The 22,838-nt window shown below is 29.8% G+C and overlaps 1 protein-coding gene and 1 pseudogene across 1 annotated transcript in view; one reads left to right on the top strand and one right to left on the bottom strand.

The window, feature by feature from the left end:
* Nucleotides 1-19,769, top strand: part of LOC142330425 (uncharacterized) — a 30,397-nt gene extending 10,628 nt beyond the window's left edge. Inside the window, exons 3-5 of the mRNA XM_075375662.1 lie at nucleotides 1,397-1,522; nucleotides 8,753-9,402; nucleotides 19,616-19,769. Coding sequence (XP_075231777.1) covers nucleotides 1,397-1,522; nucleotides 8,753-9,402; nucleotides 19,616-19,769 — 930 coding nt within the window. The remainder of the gene's footprint in view (nucleotides 1-1,396; nucleotides 1,523-8,752; nucleotides 9,403-19,615) is intronic.
* A 1,075-nt stretch (nucleotides 19,770-20,844) lies between these two features.
* The window catches only part of LOC142330424 (putative polypeptide N-acetylgalactosaminyltransferase 9), a 74,558-nt pseudogene continuing 72,564 nt past the window's right edge, over nucleotides 20,845-22,838 (bottom strand).

Below are 22,838 nucleotides of genomic sequence, written 5' to 3'. Positions count from 1 at the left end.
GATGTTTTCCCATCCAGAACCTGGTTTATTAAAGTCACCTAATATTAATAATAATTTAACTGTGGCTGCACTGTTAATGTGTGTGGAGAGTGAATTAGATACAATTTATTTTTGTTTTATAAATATACAAAATGTCATAAACATATTTACTTTGTAGAATCATTTTTTGTTTTTTATTATAGCAAGTAGATTTAGTGCAACTGAAAGAGGAACCCGACTAGTTTTCATCAACTATCCAAATGGACCTTTGCAATACCAAATATGTATAATTTAAAAAAAGGTTTATCATATTATACTAGACATATTCTAATGTTTAATGGGTAACACTAAGTAAAAATAAAAATTTTTTCAGTAAAATTAAAAATAAATTTTGAACATACATACATACAAAGTAAGAAAAAATTAATATGGTTAAAAGTAAACAATATTATGTTAGAAAAAGTGCAGTCCGTAGAAATTTGCTTTTATAATGACATAGGCCTAAATCTATATATGTTTTTGCTAAATGTAAATGAATTGCAAAAAAGTCAGTTAAAAAACCCAGTAAAATAAAGATTTATAAAAAAACTTCCCGTTGAAGCAAAGATCTATTTGAAATAGTGTTAAAATTTTAAAATAATGTATTTATTTTTTTTTAAATTGCCTAGTCTGAATTTAAAAAGTCCAGCTAGTTTGAGGTCTAGAAAATTGGGGCCTCTACTATTTATCTTTTCATTACATATCATCTGTGTTTCATTTGGTCTTGGTGGTGTTGCTTTTTTTGTTCTGTAGTTAAACAAATTGCAACCTACAGATTAAGGAAGTAAAAACTGTATATATTTCTAATAACTTTTGGGTACTTACGTATTAACGCCATCGCAGCTACAGCTTTATTTAAAATTGAGTATTTATTTATTTTATTGTTATTTAAATAATAAATAATTGCAATAATTACTGAATTTATTAAATAAATACTCAAAAAATTACAGCGTTAATTAGTTAAGTTTGGTTAAATTATATTTATAAAATTAATAAAGAGATTGTTTTGAATCTATGTTAAACTCTATATCGGCCCATTTTCCACCGAAATCCGATTGACTACTTTGATTTTAAATAAAGCTGTAGCTGCGGTGGCGTTAATACGTAAGTACCAACTTTTGTAATATTCCATTGATAGCATATGTATATAAAAATTATTAAAACAACTTTCTTTTTTTTTTGGTTTATTTCTGTCTTTAATTCTTGATTTTTGTGTCATTTTTAGCAATTGTAAATCTTTAATAATATTTATTACCAAAAATATCTATTTTAAATTGAATTTTATGATTATATAATGGTATTATTAAGTAGCAGATAAGAGTAAAAGAAATGATTTAATATTTTAATATCTAATATTTAATATTTTTTTTTTTTAAAGGAATCTGAGATCGTATTGAATGATGATGTTTCATCACAACCTAATCTTAATATGAGAACCAATGAACAAATAAATGATTTACGCACGATGAAGATAGATGAAGAGATGGGGTTTCATCCAGGTCATGTAAGTATTAAACATGATTTCTCTCTTGTTTATTTCATAAATATATATATATATATGTGTGTGTGTGTGTGTGTGTGTGTATATATATGTGTGTGTGTGTGTGTGTGTGTGTATATATATATATATGTGTGTGTGTGTGTGTATATATATATATATATATATATATATATATATATGTGTGTGTGTGTGTGTGTGTGTATTTGTGTATTTGTATGTATGTATATTATATTACTTCTATGTGTTCTGTTATAAAAAAAAATTGTTTTATTTTTATTAGTTCTATTTAATTAATACTGGCTTATGCTGTGTATAAATAATAAATTATCAGCGTGTGGGAGCAAAATTTTTGTTTGAAAATTTGGTGATAATTTAAATGTATGTATTACAATCTGTTGATATAGTTCACATTTCAATAAGCTCTGTGTGATTTGTTGTTAATTGTTCCAGTTGTAATATTTAAATATTTTATCAGGTAAGCAATTTAAAACGGACCCGATACAGAGAGTTAAACATGCAATGCAGCGGAAACAGTCTGGTTTGTGTGGGTTCTGCCTATTTGGTTACCATTTGTGATGTTTCTGAAAATATTCAGAAATTATTATACTAGATTGTTTGTAAGGATTTGGTATTTGTTTTTGGTTTCTATATTTGTTTCTTATATTTATTTCAAATTTTTGGTTACATAGGTAGCCTAGATAGGTTATCTAGGCAATCTGTTGGAGTGGGTGAGTTTATTCTCTTTGAACTACTCTACTGGCACAGGGACTGTCTGTTACTCAGTTTGTATTTATTGTTATTGGTTTTTATTATGTTTAATAATTTGTGGTCTGTTAATTTTGAATTTCATACATTTGTTTAATTTGAACAGCTGTTGTCACATTGGCAATGGTTTGTTTGTTTATGTTTTGTGTTGATAGTTTTCATTTGTATTGTGTGTTTATTATTGTGCACCCACTTTGTTTGGCAAAGATAATGACTGTTGGTAAGTCTATTAAACTTTAATCTGAGATTTTACGTGAAAACTTTCTTACCTAAATTTTCATGTAGTCAATCCAAGTTATGTGGTGCGAATTTCTTGTACTTGAGGGTTTACCCATTTAGTTCACTATATAGTGGTTTGTTGATTGAGGGTATGTCTGACACAGCTGACATTAAGAAACAGGGTAAGCCCAAGTGGGTTAAACCTGGTGAGGTGTTGCAGCTTGGTGGCTCTTCCTCCTCTTCTAGGGAGGATAAGTCGCAAGATGAGCCATCGACCTGGGCTGAAGAGGTTAAGGTTTTGGTTCAAGAATCAGGGAAAACCTTTAGAAAGGCAGGTACCTTTGCCACCTTAGTACGAGCCTTTTAGGAGAATTATGATTTAATTGTTCAGTTATTGGAAACTCAAAGGAGTGCCTCCAAAAGTGTGTGGGATAGGATTCTTCCTAAGGTGAGGGATTTTAAGTCAGTTGTAGCAGCGCTGGCTGAGGGATAAGAGATGTTGGCTGCTAAGGCTGTTGTAGCAAGAGAGGTGGTGGTAAAGGAGACATGAAGCTAATCTGTCCTGATGACAGCCAGAAATGGTTTTTGTCGATATGAATGAAGTGACATCTAGCAAAACTAGTAAAGACCTGAAGGATGAGTTTCAGGTAGTCCTTCGCAGTAAGAAGTCGAACCTGAAGATTCAACCAATAAGACGAACAAAGAAGGGTCTTGTGGTAGTTGCAGATGATGAAAATACTTTCAAAGTGATTACTGATTCTTCAAAGATTGGTAAGTCTGACGTGAGAGTGGATTGTAAGAGAAAGAGGCGAAGAAATTTGTGGATTCTCTCTCGGTTAGACTCTTAAGTTTTGGAGTGTCAATGATTTGGAATTGGATAACCTAGCAGAAAAATTATCGGCGTCCTTTATTGACACTGCTTAGTGCTCTATACCCTGTAGTTCCAGTCGATAGAGGCAAGTGTTGTGGTTGAATAAGGAATATACTAATTTGAAACAGTGTGTCTGTTGTTTACGAAGGGCATCTCAAGCATCTCAATGAGAATGTGATCCTGGATGGTGGGCCATACTTGTTGCTAATTATAGAGAGCGCAGGAATTATTACTTTTACAAGGTATGTAGTACCAAAAGAGATTCATGGCGTTCTTTTGTGCAGCACCGGGTAATAAAGACCCTAACCCACCGGGTTGGTCTAGTGGTGAACGCGTCTTCCCAAATCAGCTGATTTGGAAGCCGAGAGTTCCAGCGTTCAAGTCCTAGTAAAGCCAGTTATTTTTACATGGATTTGAATGCTAGATAGTGGATACCGGTGATCTTTGGTGGTTGGGTTTCAATTAACCACACATCTCAGGATTGGTCGAACTGAGAATTTACAAGACTACACTTCATTTACACTCATACATATCATCCTCATTCATCCTCTGAAGTATATCTAAACGGTAGTTACCGGAGGCTAAACAAGAAAAAGAAAGAAAAGAAAGGTAATAAAGACCCATGAGGAGTAGTATATAGAGTTTTGGGACACAAACGTAGAAAGGATGTTCTTCTGTCCACTCTCTCAACTTGGCATGGAATTATATTAGACAAAAGTGAAATGTTACAAAAACAGCTTTGTTTTAATGCCTGATGATAATGCAGACGGTGAGTCTGCGTATATTTACTGGTGTGTCGTGAGGTCGCTCATGTATATGGGGATGCTTTATCTTCGGAAATTACCGAGGCTGAAGTGTGTCAGGTTATTTGTAGTTTTGGAAAGGTTATGGCCCCTTCCTTTGATGGTATAACAGTGGAGCTTCTTGTTTGCTGTGTTGGAGTTTGTGTCAGAACTGTCACATGGGTTTTCAGGAGATATTTGTTTGCTGGGTATTTCCCAGTTTGTTCGAGGAAGAAAGGATTAGTTAAATTATTATTTAAATGCGGTGACAAGGAAGCTACTGTTTGTGCCTCTTACAGGCCCTTGACGTTGCTGTCAGCTCACGGTAAAGTTTTTGAGAAGGTTCTGTATCTTCGTGTGAATGAGAGATTGACCTTGTGATGTTACTGAAAATCCTCAAGGATGTACTGAAAATGAGTTGCAAGTTCTGCAAAGTTATTTCAGATGACATTCATTTCATCAAGATGTGGTGCTTTGTGGAAACATCCATGAAATTAGTAAGACACTGTCTAAGGGTTGTCTCCAGGGCAGTTTGTTGGACCCTCTGTTGTGGGTGGTAGAGTTTGATTCTCTTCTGAGGCATAGGTTGTCCAGCAGGTGTTGTGGTGGCTTATGCTGATGGCAGGCTGCTGCTGGTCAAACAGTCCTCACAAAGCGAGGTTGCATTCAGATCCACTTGGGCATGCAGGATGCTTGAGCCGTGAGGTCATCAACATAAGATGATGTTCAGCTTGGAAAAGACCACGATGATACTCCTTAAAAGTCCATTTGGCAGCAAGCGTATATTTTGATGTCAGGCCAGCGAATCAAATATATTCAGGTTCAAAAGTACCTCAGGGTGTTTCTTCATGGGAATTTTTGATTCAAGGAGCACTTACAATATGTCGCAAAGAAAGCTTGTAGTACCTTCTGTGGTTTCTGTGGTATTCAACATGTGATCAATCCTGATGGGGTTCTTAATTTTAAGACCATGAGTACGCTGTATAAGGGTGTGTAAGAGGTAATTATGCTATATGCAGCGCCTGTCTGGGTGAAAAAGATGAAATTTAAAAGTTATTGGGATATGTTATTGATTGAGACCCAATACGTCTTGCTGTTAACATTGACAGGAGGTTACCATATGATGACATGAGTCAATCTTGGTGATTGCTGGAGTGAATCTTGTGTCAGAGGAGCAACAGTGATATGTTGCTGAGAAGTCAGGAGAGTTGACTTCAGAAAAAGTTTGGACTATAGAGCAACAGGGCTATCCTTTATGGCAGGCAAGATGGGGTGAAACAGTTGATGGGCATGATCTGTTTCCTGATGTTGCTGGTTTGCAGGGTGCCTTTTGGGTATGATCAAAAAATTTGTGATGCAATTTCTTCCAGGGTATGGCATGTTTAGGGGCAGAGATTGGCTTGCTTTGGCCTGGTTGATTCCGTGTTATGTCTACAATGTGGTGCGCTGGACAATTACGTTTATGTTTTCTATGAATGTTTCACTGTGATATGAAGCATACAGAAGTGATTTGTTAGCTTGATGTTATCAGATCGACGTTGGACTTCCATGAAAATTGGAAAAACTAGGCTGAATGGACCATCATTGAAGAACATATGGGATCTCTTGTAAAAGAAAGGATTGCTGAAGGTGTGTAGAGTAGATTCCCCCTTGGGTTTTCCATTTGTTGTTCTGTTATGTTCTTGTTATGGTATTAGTATTCATGTTTTATGTTCTTGCACTTGTTTTCTATTTACATTTTTTTACATTCTGTTTTGTGTTTTTGTTTTATTTTATTCATGCTGGTGTGTGTTGAACTGAACCTTTCCTATTAGGTGTAGTTTATTTTATTGTCAGCTCAACTGGTATTAGTGTTCATGTTTTATGTTCTGCTCGTGTTCTCTATTTATGTTTTGCTACGTTCTGTTTTATGTTTTTGTTTTATTTTATTCATGCTGGCGTGTGTTGAACTCAGCCTTTCCTATTAGGTGTGGTTTATTTTATTGTAAGCTTAATTGGTCAGTCTTGTTTAAGACTTATTGATAGGTTTTTTGTAGGGATAATATGGAGAGGGTGACATTGCGACCAGAATCATCACATGACGGGAGTCTATTCCTACAGGGTCAGGATGGACATGATACAGATGAAACATAGTTGTGAAATAAAATGTTATTAATGAAATGAAAGTAAAATAAATTTTAATTCTGTATTTATATTAGGTAAAACTAAACAATATTTATAAACTCTAATCCCCTTCAGATCTGGGAACAGAGGCTATTGTCCTCTGCTGACTGTAAAAGCTGTATGAATGTGTACTAATGAGTTTAATGTGCAACACATTGGCTTCTTCCATCAAGACAAAGAAACAATGTGTTGCACATTAAACAACAACAGTTTTTATCCACAATCTTAATCGAGTAAAGAATTCTTGAAAATTGTACAGAAGACTTTTGTACTGACAATACAGTAACAAAAATTGTTTCCTTCCATATATGTTCACCAGAAACTGCAGGAAATTCATTCACTAGTCTTGATAAATGAAACCATGTCCCTCATCTGACAAAAAAGTGTAGATCGGGTGTATCTGATATCAACAATGTTTTTGAGAAGTCAATCTGCATTAATTAAGGTGTTACGGTTAGTTCTCATATGTTGTTACATAGTACGGTTTCAGATTTAAATCGGCAAGAATCTAAAGGCAAAATGTATAATTTACATCGCTTTATTGTGAAGGATTTTATCGTTCCTGTAAAGGATTCGAGGTGTGTAGAAATGTGTGAGGTGTGTATCACAAAAGTGCTAATTTGTAAGAGATGCTTTTATTTTATAATCTTATATACTTATAATACAAGATTATATTATTGTAATTATATATTATAAATAATGTTTTCTTAGTTATATATATATTTATTTACTTATATATACAATACATACACTATAATCTACAGGGTGTCCAGACTAAAAGTATCCTAAAGTACAACTTGTATTAAGAAAACCAGGTAATAATTTTACAATTTTTTTTTTTTTATTATTAAACTCAAAATTTTAATGTAGGTTAGTTAGCTTTAATGTATGCACCTATTTTAGCTCATCAGACGCCTAGACGATAATGTAACTCTTGCCATGTGTTTAGGAGCAACTGCGGCATTGTTAGAGCAACACCTTTAAATTTTTTTTTTTTAATACGTTCAAATCTCAAATTTTTCTTTGTTATAACTTTTAATAAACCCTCAAGCAAAACAATCCAGAGGAGTGATATCTAAGAGATGTAGGTGGCAATGTACTAGAACCTCCTTGTCTGATTTAACATCCGGGGAAGTGTTATTTAGGTACATGTCGATAAAAGTGGTGTGGAACACCATCTTGTTGGAAACTGAATCCTGCAGGAATCTGAAGAACAGCAAAGTTCGTAAGCATATAATGGTACGTGTGCCCTGTAACAGTGGACTTCATGAAAAAACTGCCCAATGATGCCATCTTTTCTCATCATAACAGATACTGACTTTTGTCAGTATCAGTATACTGTCAGTCAGTATACTGACTTTATGTCTCATTCATTTTTTATTCCTGCATGGTGTTTTCACTATACCAAATTTGACAATTGTGTCTTTAACTATCACAAATGTATGAAAAGTTGCCTCATCTCTAAATAAAATATTATTATAATTAGGATTGTTTTCAATATGATGATTACCTCTGCTACAAACTGATATTGGCAGCGAACGTTTGGTTTAATGTGATGTATTTGTAACTTGTACGCTTGCAAATGGAGTGCTTATTACCAATGTCATGAACAGTAGAAAGAGGAATTTGCAGTCCATAACTAGACCACCTAATAGACTTACCTAGACTGGCAGTGAGTGCATCGCTTACTTGATTCACAGTCTTTTGTAGCTAAAAAAACCTTTTGATTTCCAGTTTGTGAAACCAAGTTTCCAGTATCTCTTGAAGTCATATGTTGGGAATATGATGTCTTGGATGTAGGAGAATTGATATTTAATTAAAAGCTGTACAAGCTGTTGGAACATGCATAACTAATTGAAATTACTAACCAAAGCATGCACTGAAGTTGCAAAATATGCACCAAAGCATGTATCTTGACAGTTGCATTGGAGTCGGCTTGCCTGCACTTGTGTATTCTGCTGAATCTGAGAGTATACTGAACAAATCTTAGGGATATATCGTGTCGTTTGAGCTTATGTTGTAAGAGATTTCAAGGACTGGTTTCCTAAATATAGGCCATTAGTTTTAGATACCTTTACCCCAGACATCGTGTATATAAAATGTGTGGGTTTGTAGATCTGATCAATATGAATGTAGAAGTAATAAATATATACCTGTTATAAATAGTTAGTTTTGTTGGTTTTCCTAAAACATGCATTTGATAATAAAGTTTCACTCAAGATTATAAACATACTAAAATTCCTTATTATACTAAAGTTAACTCGATGATTAATTAATATTCAATACCATGTTGATTATGAATATATGTTAAAATTATTCAATTTTTTATACATATTTTGTGGCTTTTTGAAAGATAACACTTATTAATGTTATTGTAATTGAAATAATTTTTTATTAATTCATAATTATAACAAAAAATAACTTAATTTGCAGGTTGCTATGGATAAAGGAACTATCAAGGGAAGTACCAAGAATTTTATTACTTGTAAGAGCATAAATAATTCGTTAAATGATGGAATTATAAGTGAAAACTCCAGTGAATGTAATTATGCTTATGGTGATGTAACGATAAAAAATTTAATTGAGAATATAAGTAGTGAAAACAAGTTGCTCGAGCAGAAAGGAAGGAAATTGGTTTGTGAATATTGCAATGAAAGATGTAATATTGCAAGATTCAGATGTAACTGTTATTTAAAGAGACACATTAACATTCATACTAAACAGAAAAAAAATAATAGTAACTTTTGTCAAAAGTCATTTCATTTTGAAAATGTTTTAAAGAGACATCTTAATATTAATACAACAGAGGAAAATTATGTTTGTAACTTCTGTCAAAAGTCATTTAATAGTAAATCTCATTTAGTGAGACATCTTAATATTCATACAAAAGAGAAAAATTATATTTGTATCTTTTGTCCGAAGTCTTGTTATGATAGTTCTACTTTAAAATCACATTTAAATATTCATATTAAGGATTATGTTTGTAACTTCTGTCAAAAATCACTTCATAGTAGATCTTCTTTAGTGAAACATCTTAATATTCATACAAAAGAGAAAAATTATATTTGTAACTTTTGTCAAAAGTCATTTAATGACAAAAGCCGTTTAAATAAACATATTAATAATCATGCAAAAGAAAAAAAATATATTTGTAACTTTTGTCAGAAGTGTTTTAATCATAGTTCAAATTTAATATCACATTTAAATATTCATACTAAGGAGAAAAATTATGTTTGTAACTTCTGTCAAAAGTCATTTAATACTAAATATTCTTTAGTGAGACATCTTAATATTCATACAGAAGAGAAAAATTAATTTATAACTTCTGTCAGAAGATGTTTAATCATTTTTCTAATTAAAAGTTGCGTATTAATTTGCATCCCAAAAGGAAAAATTATGTATGTAAATTTTGGAAAAGTCTTTTAATTGCAGTTGTGATTTTAAAATATATTAATTTCCACATAAAGAAAAAAATTAATATTTGTAACATTTATCAAAAATCATTTAATCAGATTTATATTTTGGAAAGACATCTTAACAATATCCTTATTAGAGAATTATGACCTTTTAAGAAATTGATTAAGGAAAAAGTAATAGCATTCTTTCATATGTGTATAATTTAAAACTAATATGACAAAATTTTTCTTATGTTTATAATGTAATGTTACATTTTTCTCATTTTTACAACTTAAGACGGGGAATTTCTATCTTGTTTGCCTCAAATGCAGATTTGTTTATTACTGTAGTTTATAATATATGATGAGTATGTACATTTTAACCCCAGAACCATGGCAGTCAGAAAATTTGGTGTAAAAAGTTGTATAAAGTTCTCAAGTGAGACTTGTGTAAATCACAAGTTATATGTGTTTTTCTTGAACATTTTTTTTTCTCAAATAACGCTGATCTTGAATGAATCTAAAAGCCTCATTCTGATTTTATATTAAGTTTAACTTCACATTGTGTGTCATACATTTTAGTAATGTTTTCAAATATTAAAACCAAACAAGCTGTGCCTGTTATCAATATTGACCTCAAAATCTTTACTAGCTTTTAATTTACTACCAAATATACATGTAAAAAAATTAGTGCTACTTTCAAGTATCAATTTCTTTAAAAATGTCTATTGTTATCTGCTGGTTGTGAATTATTTTCCTCTTTTTATAAGCTTTTATTTAACTTCCTTTAGTTATAATCAAATCTTGCAACTGCTATATCTTTTGATCTATCGTATGAAAATCAATGAAATTTGATTCACGTTTAAACATTTCATTTTAATTAATTATGAATTTTTATTTAACGAATTCATAATAACGATAACAATTAATAATTTTTCAGATTACTGTCAAAATGTAATTTGATTTCTTATTTTTTTTACTTTTTAGAGGGTTTTTCTAATTTGTTTCCTTTTGTTTATTAGTTAAATAAAAGCTATTTTTAAAAAATAATGTTTTTTTCTTTTGCAACAACAAGCATAATTAAAAATACTCCATAACTTTGAAAATAAACAAAAACTAACATTTTGAAATGTATGTCTCTATTCATTTAAATAGTCTTATTACTCTCTCAACTTCTGTTCACAATAAAAAAAGATTTTTTTTTGTAAGGATGGGAGCCGCAAATCTAAACAGTAAGAGGGCAGAGACTTGAGATGGCAGGTCTCTCCACCGTGCTCAGAAATTCTATTTGCATCTCTACTAGTTTTCGTTGTTATAACCTCTAAAATATTATGAATTTATTTGTGGAAATTTAGACATGTTTTTAAAAGTATATATACTGTCGGAAAATGTAAAAAATGTTTAATTTTTTTTTTAACCAACAAGTTTAAAACCTCCCAAAAAAATTAAGAATCTTTAAAATAAAAAATCCTCTGTTGGCACTGTTAGTATTCTTATACATTTCTTTAACAAATTTTTTGTTATATATTTTGAGGGATTTTTATTTCAGATTTTTTTTTGACTGATGAATTAATTCATTTAAATCTGTGATAATTAATTTCTAGAGATTTTGATTTATTTTTAATATTCGTCAAACATTTGTATTTTTTTAGGAAATATATAATCCTTTTTTCCTGCAATTATTTTAATGTTTCTATTTGAATTTTTCTTACTTCAAAATTGTCTGCAATTATTGCCTGATCTTCCATAAAGGCAAAACAATTTCTTCCTTAAAACAATCAATATCCAATAAACTATTATAACTGAAATAGGAATGATATAATAGTGCATTTATTCATTCTTATATAATGACTTTTTTTTCTACATTAATTTTGCTATTTTCCAAGTCTTCTCTCTCAACTTTTTGTTTTTCAAAATAGTCTACTAGTGTTTTCATTATTCTATATTTGTACTATTAATATGACAATAGAACATTTTATCTTCTTTCTTGAGTTTATCCGTTCAATTTTATTGCATTTCTTCTGTCTTCAGTCATTTGACTGGTTTGATACAGCTCTCTAACATTCTGTATTTAGTGCCAGTCGTTTCATTTCAGTATATCATCCTCTACATCCTACATCCCTAGCAATTTGTTTTATATATTCCAAACATTGCCTGCCTGCACAATTTTTCAATCTACCTGTCCCTTTAATATCAAGCGACTATTCCAGGATGCCTTAATATATGTGGCCTATAAGAGTGTCTTCTTTTACTATATTTTTCCAAATGCTTCTTCATCAACTGCCACAACACCTCTTCATTTATCACTTTCTCCACCCATAAGATTTTTAACATTCTCCTGTAGCACTACATTACTAAAGATTTTAATCTTTTCATGTCAGGTACTCTGATCGTTCAAGTTTCACTTCCAAATATAAAGCTACGCTCCAATCATATGCTTTAAAAAATGTTTTTCTGACATTTAAATTAATTTTTGATGTAAGCAAATTATATTTCTGACTGAAAGTTTGTTTCCCTTGTGCTATTCGGCGTTTTATATCGCTGCTACTTTGTCCATCTTTAGTAATTGTACTTCCCAAACTACAAAATTCTACCTCTATAATATTTTATATTCAGTGGTCCATCTACATTATTTCTATTGCATGTCATTACTTTTGGTTTGTTCTTGTTTATTTTCATACCGTAGTTCTTGTGTAAGACCTTCATCTATGTCATTCATTGTTTCTTCTAAATCTTATTTTTACTCTTTGCTAGAAATACTATTTCATCAGCAAATCATAGCATCTTTATATTTTCACCTTGCACTCTTTTTCCAAATCTAAATTGTTCTTTAACATCATTAACTGCTAGATGTTAAGTAAAGATTAAAAAGTAATGGGGATAGGGAATATTTTTGTTGGATTCCCTTTGTAATTGCAGCTTCCTTCTTATGTTCGTTTATTACTGTTGCAGTTTGGTTGCTGTAAATGTTAGCAATTGTTCATCTATCTTTATACTTAACCCTAAATTTTTTAAAATGCTGAACATTTTATTCCAGTTTATCAAATGCCTTTTCTAAGTCTATAAATGGCATGTATGTCAGTTTGTTTTTCTTTAATCTTCCTTCTATTATTAATCTGAGCACTGAAATTGCTTCCTTCTTCTCTTTACTTTTCCTGAAACCAAATGGTCTTCTAACATTTCTTCCACCCTCCTCTCAATTCTTCTGTACAGAATTCTAATTAAGATTTTTTATATATGAGTAGTTAAGCTAATTGTTTTGTATTCTTCACATTTGTCTGCTCCTGCTTTGTGTGGTATCATGACAATAACACTCTTTCTGACGTCTGACAGAATTTCCCGTTTTTCATAAATATTACACATCAGTTTGTATAATCTATCTATCGCTTTGTCATCTGCACTGTGCAGTAATTCTGCAGGTATCCTTTCTGCTACTCACATCTTTCAATGTTCTATTATATTCAGATCTCGCTATTATATAACACTAGTTTCATTTCCTCCATATAACTCTTCAATATATTCTACCCACCTGTCGACCTTTTCTTTTGTACTATAAATCAGTGTACCATCTTTATTTAACACATTATTAGATTTTAATTTATCTACCACAAATTCTCCTTAACTTTCCTATATTCTGTGTCTATCTTACCGATGATCATTTTTCTTTCCGCTCCATAAGACTTCTCTTTAATCTGTAATTCTGTTTGTACAAAATGAATGTATCAAAGACAATTTATTATGAAATTCACATGCAGCAAGTTTTTTAATAAGTAATTTGATATTAACTACATCAAATGCACAACGAAAACAACAACAGTATCTTCCATATATACGTACAAGTTTGTTCGTGTAGATTTACATTCCAAAAAACCATGTTGTTCAGATTTATGCAAAGTGTAATTTTCATACAAATTAACCTAAGATCTTTGCAAAAAATTTATATTTGCTAAGAGCAATAATTATCGATATCTGAATGTCACCATTTTTAAATAATAGACATGTTTTGGCTTACGTTGTGAAATAAAACCTCAATTTCTGAACTTTTAACTATTTATTAATACCACACACGACACACTCTTAAACTTTTAATCTCAGATTATGAGCTACACTGGTAGTAACAGAGGTCGTAGAAAGGCGTGTAATCTCTCTTAACTCATAGCAGACTGTGTCAGTCGATGTGTGAAGACTAGTAACCAGCTGACTGACACAATCACTTCCTCCACTGCCTAACTGATTGGGAAAATCCTCAACAAGATATGTAACAAATTTTTGAAATGCTAGGAAAAAGAAGAGTATTTAAAGAACGATTGAAGAGCTTAGTAAAAAGCTGTACAAAAAAGGCAGAGCATTTCTTCACTAAAAGAGGATTAATATATTCTTGGCTTCTCAAAGCCGCATCATTAAGTCAAATGGCCTCTTCAACATCATTCTCAGTTAAAATAATGTGTAACTGCAGCGATCATTACAATTAAATGTAATTTCAGTTAAGGAAATTGTTAGTTTAGACACTCCCAAATTTTTTAGTTTAGAATAAGTTTTACAATGTCAGCGCCCTTATTAGCATACTCATTTCAAAAAGCATACAAGATTGATAACATCTACGTTGTTATTTTTATTAGCAAATTTAAAAAAAATCTTTAGAATCATCAGATAAAGATTCCTCAACTTTAACAGTTTAATTTAATAATAAATCTTTATGACTAAGAGTATTGCTTACACTTTGTTCTTAATAATAAGTAGATCTATGTGTTTTTGAAGAATACGGAACTTTTTGTTGTTAGTAATAATAATTTTACTAGAGAACTGCTTCAAAAAATACATTTTTTTATAAGTAGTTTTGGTATATGACCTTTAACAATATTATTAAGTGGTCGCTATGAAAGATGGTACTTGTGTTTAAACTGATGTATATTAGTTAAAAAAAATTGCACAAAAATGAAGGGATTGTTGAAAACAGCAATTATTTTTTCGCTAACTGGATTTGGACAATTTTAGTTAATGTCATTTCTTTTGAAAATTAGGGGTGTGAAAAGCGGAAAACAAAAAAAAATTTTTGTATAAGATTTAGCTCAAAACTAGTATTATTTAAGCATGCAGAGTGTTTTTTGTGAGACAGCCTATCTTTAGTTTCAGTGAATATTTTATGGGAAAAAACACATCGTTGTAATTGTTGAAAAAATTTGAATAAGTATTTAATATTAAGCTAATAATTGAGATTGAAAAGGTATGAAAAGATCATTCAAAAAACACAGTTGCAACTAGAAGTTGATCGTGTATCCTGTTTGTTGCTGTAATGACCAACAACAAGCAGGTATGGTTTAATATTGTCTTTCACACAGTTTTATCAGATTACTTTATACCTTGTCAATATTATAAATTATAATTTTTGTAAATATTATTATTATTATTATTATACTGTTGGTGTTATTTTCATTTATTTTTATTTTTACAACTATTTGCAATATTTCTATCAAAGACTGATCTCTGTAAAAAGAATAACAGATTACATAAAGGCATTAAAATCATATCGGTAAATATTATACAATTCACTGTTATGCTGAAATTTAAAAAAATGTGTGAAAGTAGTTGCAAGCAACCACTTTTTCTTAAGCCACTGTTGGGTTTCAGCTTTCCTCCAGCTGTTAATAGTAACTTTATTTACCACAAAAGGGTGATAAGTTGCGGTATCCATTATTATTACGCTCCTTCTTGTAAGCAATTCAAAAAGTCATTTGTAAACCGATTTTTAAAACTGTCCCTAAACATTTCTGAGTGATAATCCGAAGAACTGACAGTAAAAATGCGGAAAACGCATTTTTACTGTCTTTCTGATGAGTATTTTAATTTTAATATCTCATTTTTCTTTGAATCTTGCTATATGTATTTATCGGAACGATTTTCATTAACATACATCTCATCTATGTAAAATATATGTCAATCATCACATGACGCTTTTAATTTGTGAAATTTGTTTAAAAATTCAATTTTTTTAATGCAATATCATGTTTTCCCATCTAGAAATGTTGACCGTCTTCAGTTTTTATAACAAAAACCAATTTTTTTCACAATGTAACAAACAGTTGTAGATGATAGATTTACATGTAGTTTTTCCTGTATTTCCTCTTTGAACTTCTTAACGATAGGGATTTCATTCTGAACGGTAGGGTAGTAGTGAGGTAACGGTTCAACATAGCACAATGTCCACTGAGATGCCTACTCAAAGGTCAAAATAGTGATGATGATTGCAAACCTCCTGAAAGGAGATGCCTCTTGAAGAAGAAGAAGAAGAAGAAGAAGAGTAAGCTGTACAGAAACCAATCTTACATTTGCCACACCAGATTTACAACTTTTTTTCTACCTTATAGATATAGTCATAGAAATAATAAAAGCCAGTTTTCTCCAATTCAATATTAGTATTCAAAAAAATCTATTGAAAGATCTGTAAAAGCAAATATAATTAATTTATTTGGAAAAATGTAACTATTTCTTATTTTGTTTTCTACAACTGTAACTGTTGTCTGTAATGGAATCAAAGCAGAAAGCTGGCCAGTTTAGTGTAGTAATTATTAGGTTACACAGTAACTGGAGTTGTATTTGATTCCTGGCAAAGATTAAAAATCTTTTCACCTCACATTTTACCTCGCTTATCTTGCTAAATACATGTGTAACATATCCCCAAGTACAACAAGCTAAAATGAAAAATACCATTATTTTGATTTTATTTGGCACCTGATAATCCAGAAATAAGTAAATTGTTGAGTGGCATTGGTTCTTATGTTTCTCCAAAAACAGTATATTGTTTACACAATTATCATATATGGCAATTATCATCCTTGCAAACTGCTTCAAGCTGTACCTGTTTAGGCAATACAGCAAGAAAAAGGTTTCAGAGGTGTTTTTAAAGTAGTAAACAGTTCTGAAGGAAAAGATTCTTATCAATGCTTTGTTTCCTATATTGCTGGAGCAATGAAATGGTTAATCTAGAGCGGGAAGCCACCATAGCTTGATAGGATTTATTAAATGTATCTATGTACCATAGTGAAATTTTATTTTGGCCCCAGAACCGGTAATTATGTTAAAAATATGTTGTACGGATACCATACAAATGTGTTAAGATTAATGAAACCGTGCATACAAAATGCAAAGAAAAACTATGGAAATTTTTTACTCAAGTGAGTTTTCAGAAAAATCTGTTGGAGACTAAATAAGCATTCATTTGAAAAGGACTTGACTGAAACATTAAGAGGGTAATTTAAATGAATAATCGAAACATGTTCCATAAAATTAATTCAAAATGCTTGCAAACCATAGACGGCAAGTTATGATCAAAAAATGGCTGGATCCAGTGATGGTACCCACAGTCAGCATAAATATGGGGACCACACATAAAGAAACAAAATTGAGGTATGCTTACATAGCACCTCAATAGTCTGGTTCAGGCAGAGCGGCAAGTGAAAACCAATAATGGTTATCTATTTGACAGATTTGCCTAATTGCACCGTAAGAAATAAGTAAACAAACTTATTTAACAATATTAATTTTAACTGTATTTTAATAAAATTAAAAAGAAATTCGGAACATATGTACTATGTAAGAAAAAAGAGGTTCAGTAATACGGTTAAAAAAATACACTGTAGATATTTGATTTTATAATTAGTTTTATAAAGACTAAAATACATATATGTTTTTGCTAAATGAATTGAAAGAAAATAAATTAAAAAATCCGGTAAAATTATGATCTATAAAAACAATTCCTATTGAAGCGAAGATCTATTTGAATAGTGTTTAAATTTTTCAAATAATGCATTAGTTTTTTTAAGTTGTGTGGTGGATTTAAGCAGTGCTGTTAGTTGGACATCTGGAAAATTGCTGCCCCACTTATATCTTTTAGTCATAGACTGCAATGGTCATATTAGCCCTAAATTTTCATTATTATTACCATTATTGTTATTGTTTTCATCATCATTATTACTATTATTTTAATTAATCATCAGCATGGTGACCACTGTGTCAAATTACCTCAAATAATAAAAACAAAAATCACCAAACACAATAACAGAAACCTAAAAACTAACGCCAAAAGTTGACTTTAGTAGCTTCCTGCATTATCAGTCTGTACAAAATTCCAAAAATACATCAAACAAAAACAAAAAATAAATAAATAAAAACTATAATTTAGAAAACATAAACCCTAATAACGACAAAACTTGAACAACATAACTTGAGGCCAACTGGAATGATAATCATTCCAGTTGTTGTTCAAGTTTTGCCATTATTAGGGCTTATATTTTCTCAATTTTTTTTTTGTTTGATGTAATTTTGGAATTTTGCTCTGACTAATGATGCAGGATCTGTTCAAAGTCGAATTGAATTTTAGAATAAGTTTTTTAGGTTTCTGTTGCTGTGTTTGTGGTTATTATTTTTTTTGTTATATATATAGCTCACCAGGCTGGTCTAGTGGTTAATTTGTTGCAAATCAGTTGTTTAACAGTTATTTTTGAAGTTGAAGGTTCTCAGGTTCAAATCCTAGTAAAATAAAAGTTACTTCCTTTTATATGAATTTAAAAACTAAAGTGTGGATATTGGTGTACTTTGAGTGAACCCCAACTACACATTTCAGGAATGGTTGGTCTGAGTCTGTACAATAGTACCTTTTGTTTGCATGTCACACACATCATCATAATCATCTAATTGGGCAATGGTGAACTAAGTTGACATGATGATGATGATTGAAGGATGTAAATATGCATCTCCTATGTATATTTTTCTCACCATAAAAAAAAAATGTCTTCAGAAGACATTTCATATACATTTCTTCTAAACTAATGAATCTTATTCCTGATAAATTGATGTATAGCAGAGTGAACAAAAAACTTGTTAATGAAATAGATGAGTGGATAATGACAAATAGTGTATATGAATTACTATTTTAAACGTGTTGTCATCCTGTGTAAATTATACATAATTAGTTAATTTTTTAATCCAATCTTAATAATATTTTGGTTTTTTGAATAAAATCTTGTAACAGATCTAATCAAAACTAAGGAAGGCAAACATATTAAGGGTAAATCTATAATTACAATTATAGTCATAATATTAATACTAAGATTATTTAGCATTTTTATGTATTATTTGTTACAAAATGACATAACAGATATAACAATATTCATTTAACTCCAATTCATACAATATACAAAGCATAATAGTGTACAATATAAACATTATTTACATAATCTTCATATTCTTGTATCTTTTTGATATTACTAAATCTAGAATATTGAATTTGAGTACACTAGTAACGAATGTTCATTTGTTGTAGTATTATGTTCAATTACTTTTATTGTTTTGTCATTTTCTAAGATAGTAAGTTTAAATTTTAATTGATGTCGGTCTTTAACGATTCATTTTTTTGTTTATAAGAACTTTCACTTATTTTGTAGAAACCTTTAGTTACTACTGTTTATTTAAAAATAGTTTTAATATTTATATTCCATTTTTAGAAATATTATATAAATTGTCACATGCATGCGCACAGGTTATCCTTTGCAGGTATTATGTTTACTAATTATATATTGTAATACTTCTTTTTTATTTTATATTTTGTACAAGGGAAATAATGTTACTTCATTCATTCTTATACGGTAAAAAACTTACTTACACTTACTTACTTACTTAACTTAACTTACTTAAACTTACTTACTTACACTTACCCTAAAAACTACTAATAAATAATTTTTTATGAAAATATTTTATGTATATTTATAAATTTAGGCAATTGGATCACAATCACACAACATACATTCACATTTGCCAGTTCACAGAGCTGTTACTACATTTCAATTTAAAACTATTTATAAATAATTATTTTTTTTAAATGAATTTTTAAGTTTTAATTTTTAAGGAATATTGCAATTCCTTTTGTACGCATTTGTAATACAAACATCTTCTTGTTATGTATTTGTTTTTTCTGTATCTGGAATATGACTGGAAATGTCATTACACAGAGAATGAAAGGACCATCTTCTACAGAGGGCTTGTACCTTGTTTGGGAATGATGACTTTATTATGAATTTCAATAATTTGCTCTCTGATTTGAAGGAGATTGTACCAGCCACCACTTTTCTTATGTAAAACACGAGCATTAAATATAATGATATTTAAAAGTTGACGAAACTGCTTTTATATCATTTTTTGTCATTTTCTTTCGAGTGGGTATGCGCTCAGCATTTGATATCCACGCCTTCAATTCCATCCATAAAAATATAATCATTGACAGTGTTTGGAACTGTTGCCAGTGTAAATAACAGTAACCTTTCTCTAACAAGTTTACTAGTTTCTAAAAGAGTCACGACAATATTAGTGGTATAGCCATGATAAGGGTTTTTACAATTACTGTGTCTGCACCGACATAAACTATCAAGTTATATATATATATATATATTACAAGTTTCTTATTCTGAAAGAACATATTTCTTAATGCTAAAGTGTGCCCTTTTTATTTTAAAACAGAATGAAGATTAGCCTACCTTTCCAGTAAACTTTCATCAATCACTCAATTTTTTCTGGTATGTATACTTCACTGAAATTGTTAACACGATACTCAAAAATCGTTTTTATTTTTTGGAGGATTAGCGTTATTATCATCGGTAAAATGGAGGAACCCGACATAAGTTTGACTCTTATGGGATAACATTTTTCCAAATCCAAGAGTTGTAAAAAGCGGCTTGTTTGTTTTATAACTTTCAATTTACGGTTACCAAGTAATTTCTGATAGCATATATACAGCTGCAAACAAAAGCATTTCTTAGTTATCAGTGTGTTTCCACAAACAAAAACCTTATTATTTTGACCACATTATTTGGAAACCTCAAAAACTGGCTTAGAATCTTTTCTTTTTTTTTTTAAAGACATTTTTGACAAATAGTCTGCTTCACTAGAATATCAATTAATTTATTAGGAAAAAATAACTTGAATAATGAATATACATTGTTAAGGTCATCAATTGGGAAGTTTATTCCTGTAGTATCAATAAATATTTGAGCATTGCAAAGCTTTATGGTAACATCATACATCAGCTGTTCTAAGCCCAATGTTTTGTCTTTTTTTTTAGCAACAGATATTCGAGGTCATTTACCTAGCTGAACAGGAAGGCTGTAAATCCTGTTCCTCATCGTGCTCATTGTCAGTAATATCCCCAAGAAAATGATGAGAGTCACTGTCTGAATTGCTATCAGCTAAATCATTTAAAAGTTCAATTATATCTCTGTCATTTACACGTAATGAACAGGTTGTGGAACTAATAATTATCATTTACAATGTCTAATTTTTATATCAGTAATATTTTAAAACGCTAGTAAATAATAAAAATAATAACATGAATATCATTTACTCGCGTAAAAAATTACTAAAGTTAGGTTATAGTAAACAACTCTGTTATTTACGTACATTCACATCCACAGATACAAACAGTTGGAAATATATGACTGAAAATTACACAAATATTTTCATCAACACTTTTATTATTTATAGGTATCAACATTGTTTTATTATTAGATTTTAAATTTTGCTTTTTATAACTATTATCAATTAATGACATGTTATATCCATTTTTTATTGTAATAACTTTAATCTATTTTTTTTTTTTATTATTATGTGTGTAATGTATTGCTCTATTTATCATGTTTGTAAATTTATTATTAATTTTGTGTGCCCAAGGATGATTTCAATTTGTGTTAATAGTTATTTTATTAGTTGTTGGTTTCCTATATACATGTTATAATTTTATTACTTTTACTAATTTCTATGTCAACATCTACAAAAAAATATTTCTCTGTATTTGTCAGTTTCGAATGTAAATTTTAAATTGTTATGATAAGAATAAAGTTTTTTAAAATTATTAATTGTTCATTATTTATAATAGGTTCATAGAGTACCAAAATATAAATACCATCCACATATCAAACCCGTGATCAAATTTTATAAATGTGGGTAATACCATATACTATTCTACTCTCAAATTCTGTAAATAAATTTTGGCCATAACGGCCAACGATGGAAATCCCATGGGTAAAGTATTATCGTGTATGTAAAAATTTGTTGTTAAACCCAAAATAATTTTGTTTACATATATTTCTAATGATGTTTATAATATTATCTATAAATTTCAGGGTCTTTATTAATTTTCAGTATATTTCTTATTATACATATAGTTTGATCTATACGGATACTAGGGTACATGTTAGTTATGTCTTGTACTTTCATTTACTATTAAAACTATTTAATTTGTATAATATACATTTTTTAAAATATACTTATTAGGTAAATTGATTTTTCATCCGAATATTTTATATATCTTAGTAATAAAATAACAAGGAAATGTTATGAAATTTCATGAAATGTATATTCTTTAAATTTCTTTGATATATACGTGGCAGTACAAAAAATAAATAAATACTATTTACAATCAAACTCTCATTCAGTAAATGCTGAATGTTACAAAATTAATATTTTTGTATCTAGAGAGTAAGAATTTTAAGAGTTATAAGATTAGAATTCAATTTCTTAATACTTAAGAATTCAATATTCTTAAATTCAATTCAATTCTTAATACTCATACAAAAAAAGAAAAATTATGTTTAACTTTTGTGAAAAGTAATTTAATCGTAAAAACAATTTAAAGAGACATACTAATATTCATACGAAAAAGAAAAATTATGTCTGCAACTTCTGTCAAAAGGTTTTTTATCAACCTTCTTATTTAAAGATACACCTTAACATTCATACAAAAGAGAAAAATTATGTTTGTAACTTTTGTCAGAAGTCTTTTATAATCGAAGTTCTGCTTTAAAATCGCATTTAAATATTCATAAAGAGAAAAATTATGTTTGTAACTTCTGCCAAAAGGGTTTCTTTTGCCTCTTTAAATTACCAAGATGAATATCTTGGTAATTTAAAGAGGCATATTAATTTACACACCAAGAGAAATAACATTTGTCAAAAATTTTTAATGAGAGTTACACTTTAAAAGAAATTTGATTAAAGAGAAAACAAAATTTTTATAATTTAAAATTACATTTTTCTAATTTTTGTACCACCATTCTCATTGATGTAATACACCATTAGAT

The sequence above is a fragment of the Lycorma delicatula genome, chromosome 9 (genome assembly GCF_047948215.1).
Source record: "Lycorma delicatula isolate Av1 chromosome 9, ASM4794821v1, whole genome shotgun sequence".
Classification (NCBI taxonomy): domain Eukaryota; kingdom Metazoa; phylum Arthropoda; class Insecta; order Hemiptera; family Fulgoridae; genus Lycorma; species Lycorma delicatula.
Note: the sequence above shows the minus strand (reverse complement) of the source record. Positions and strands in the feature narration are given on the sequence as shown.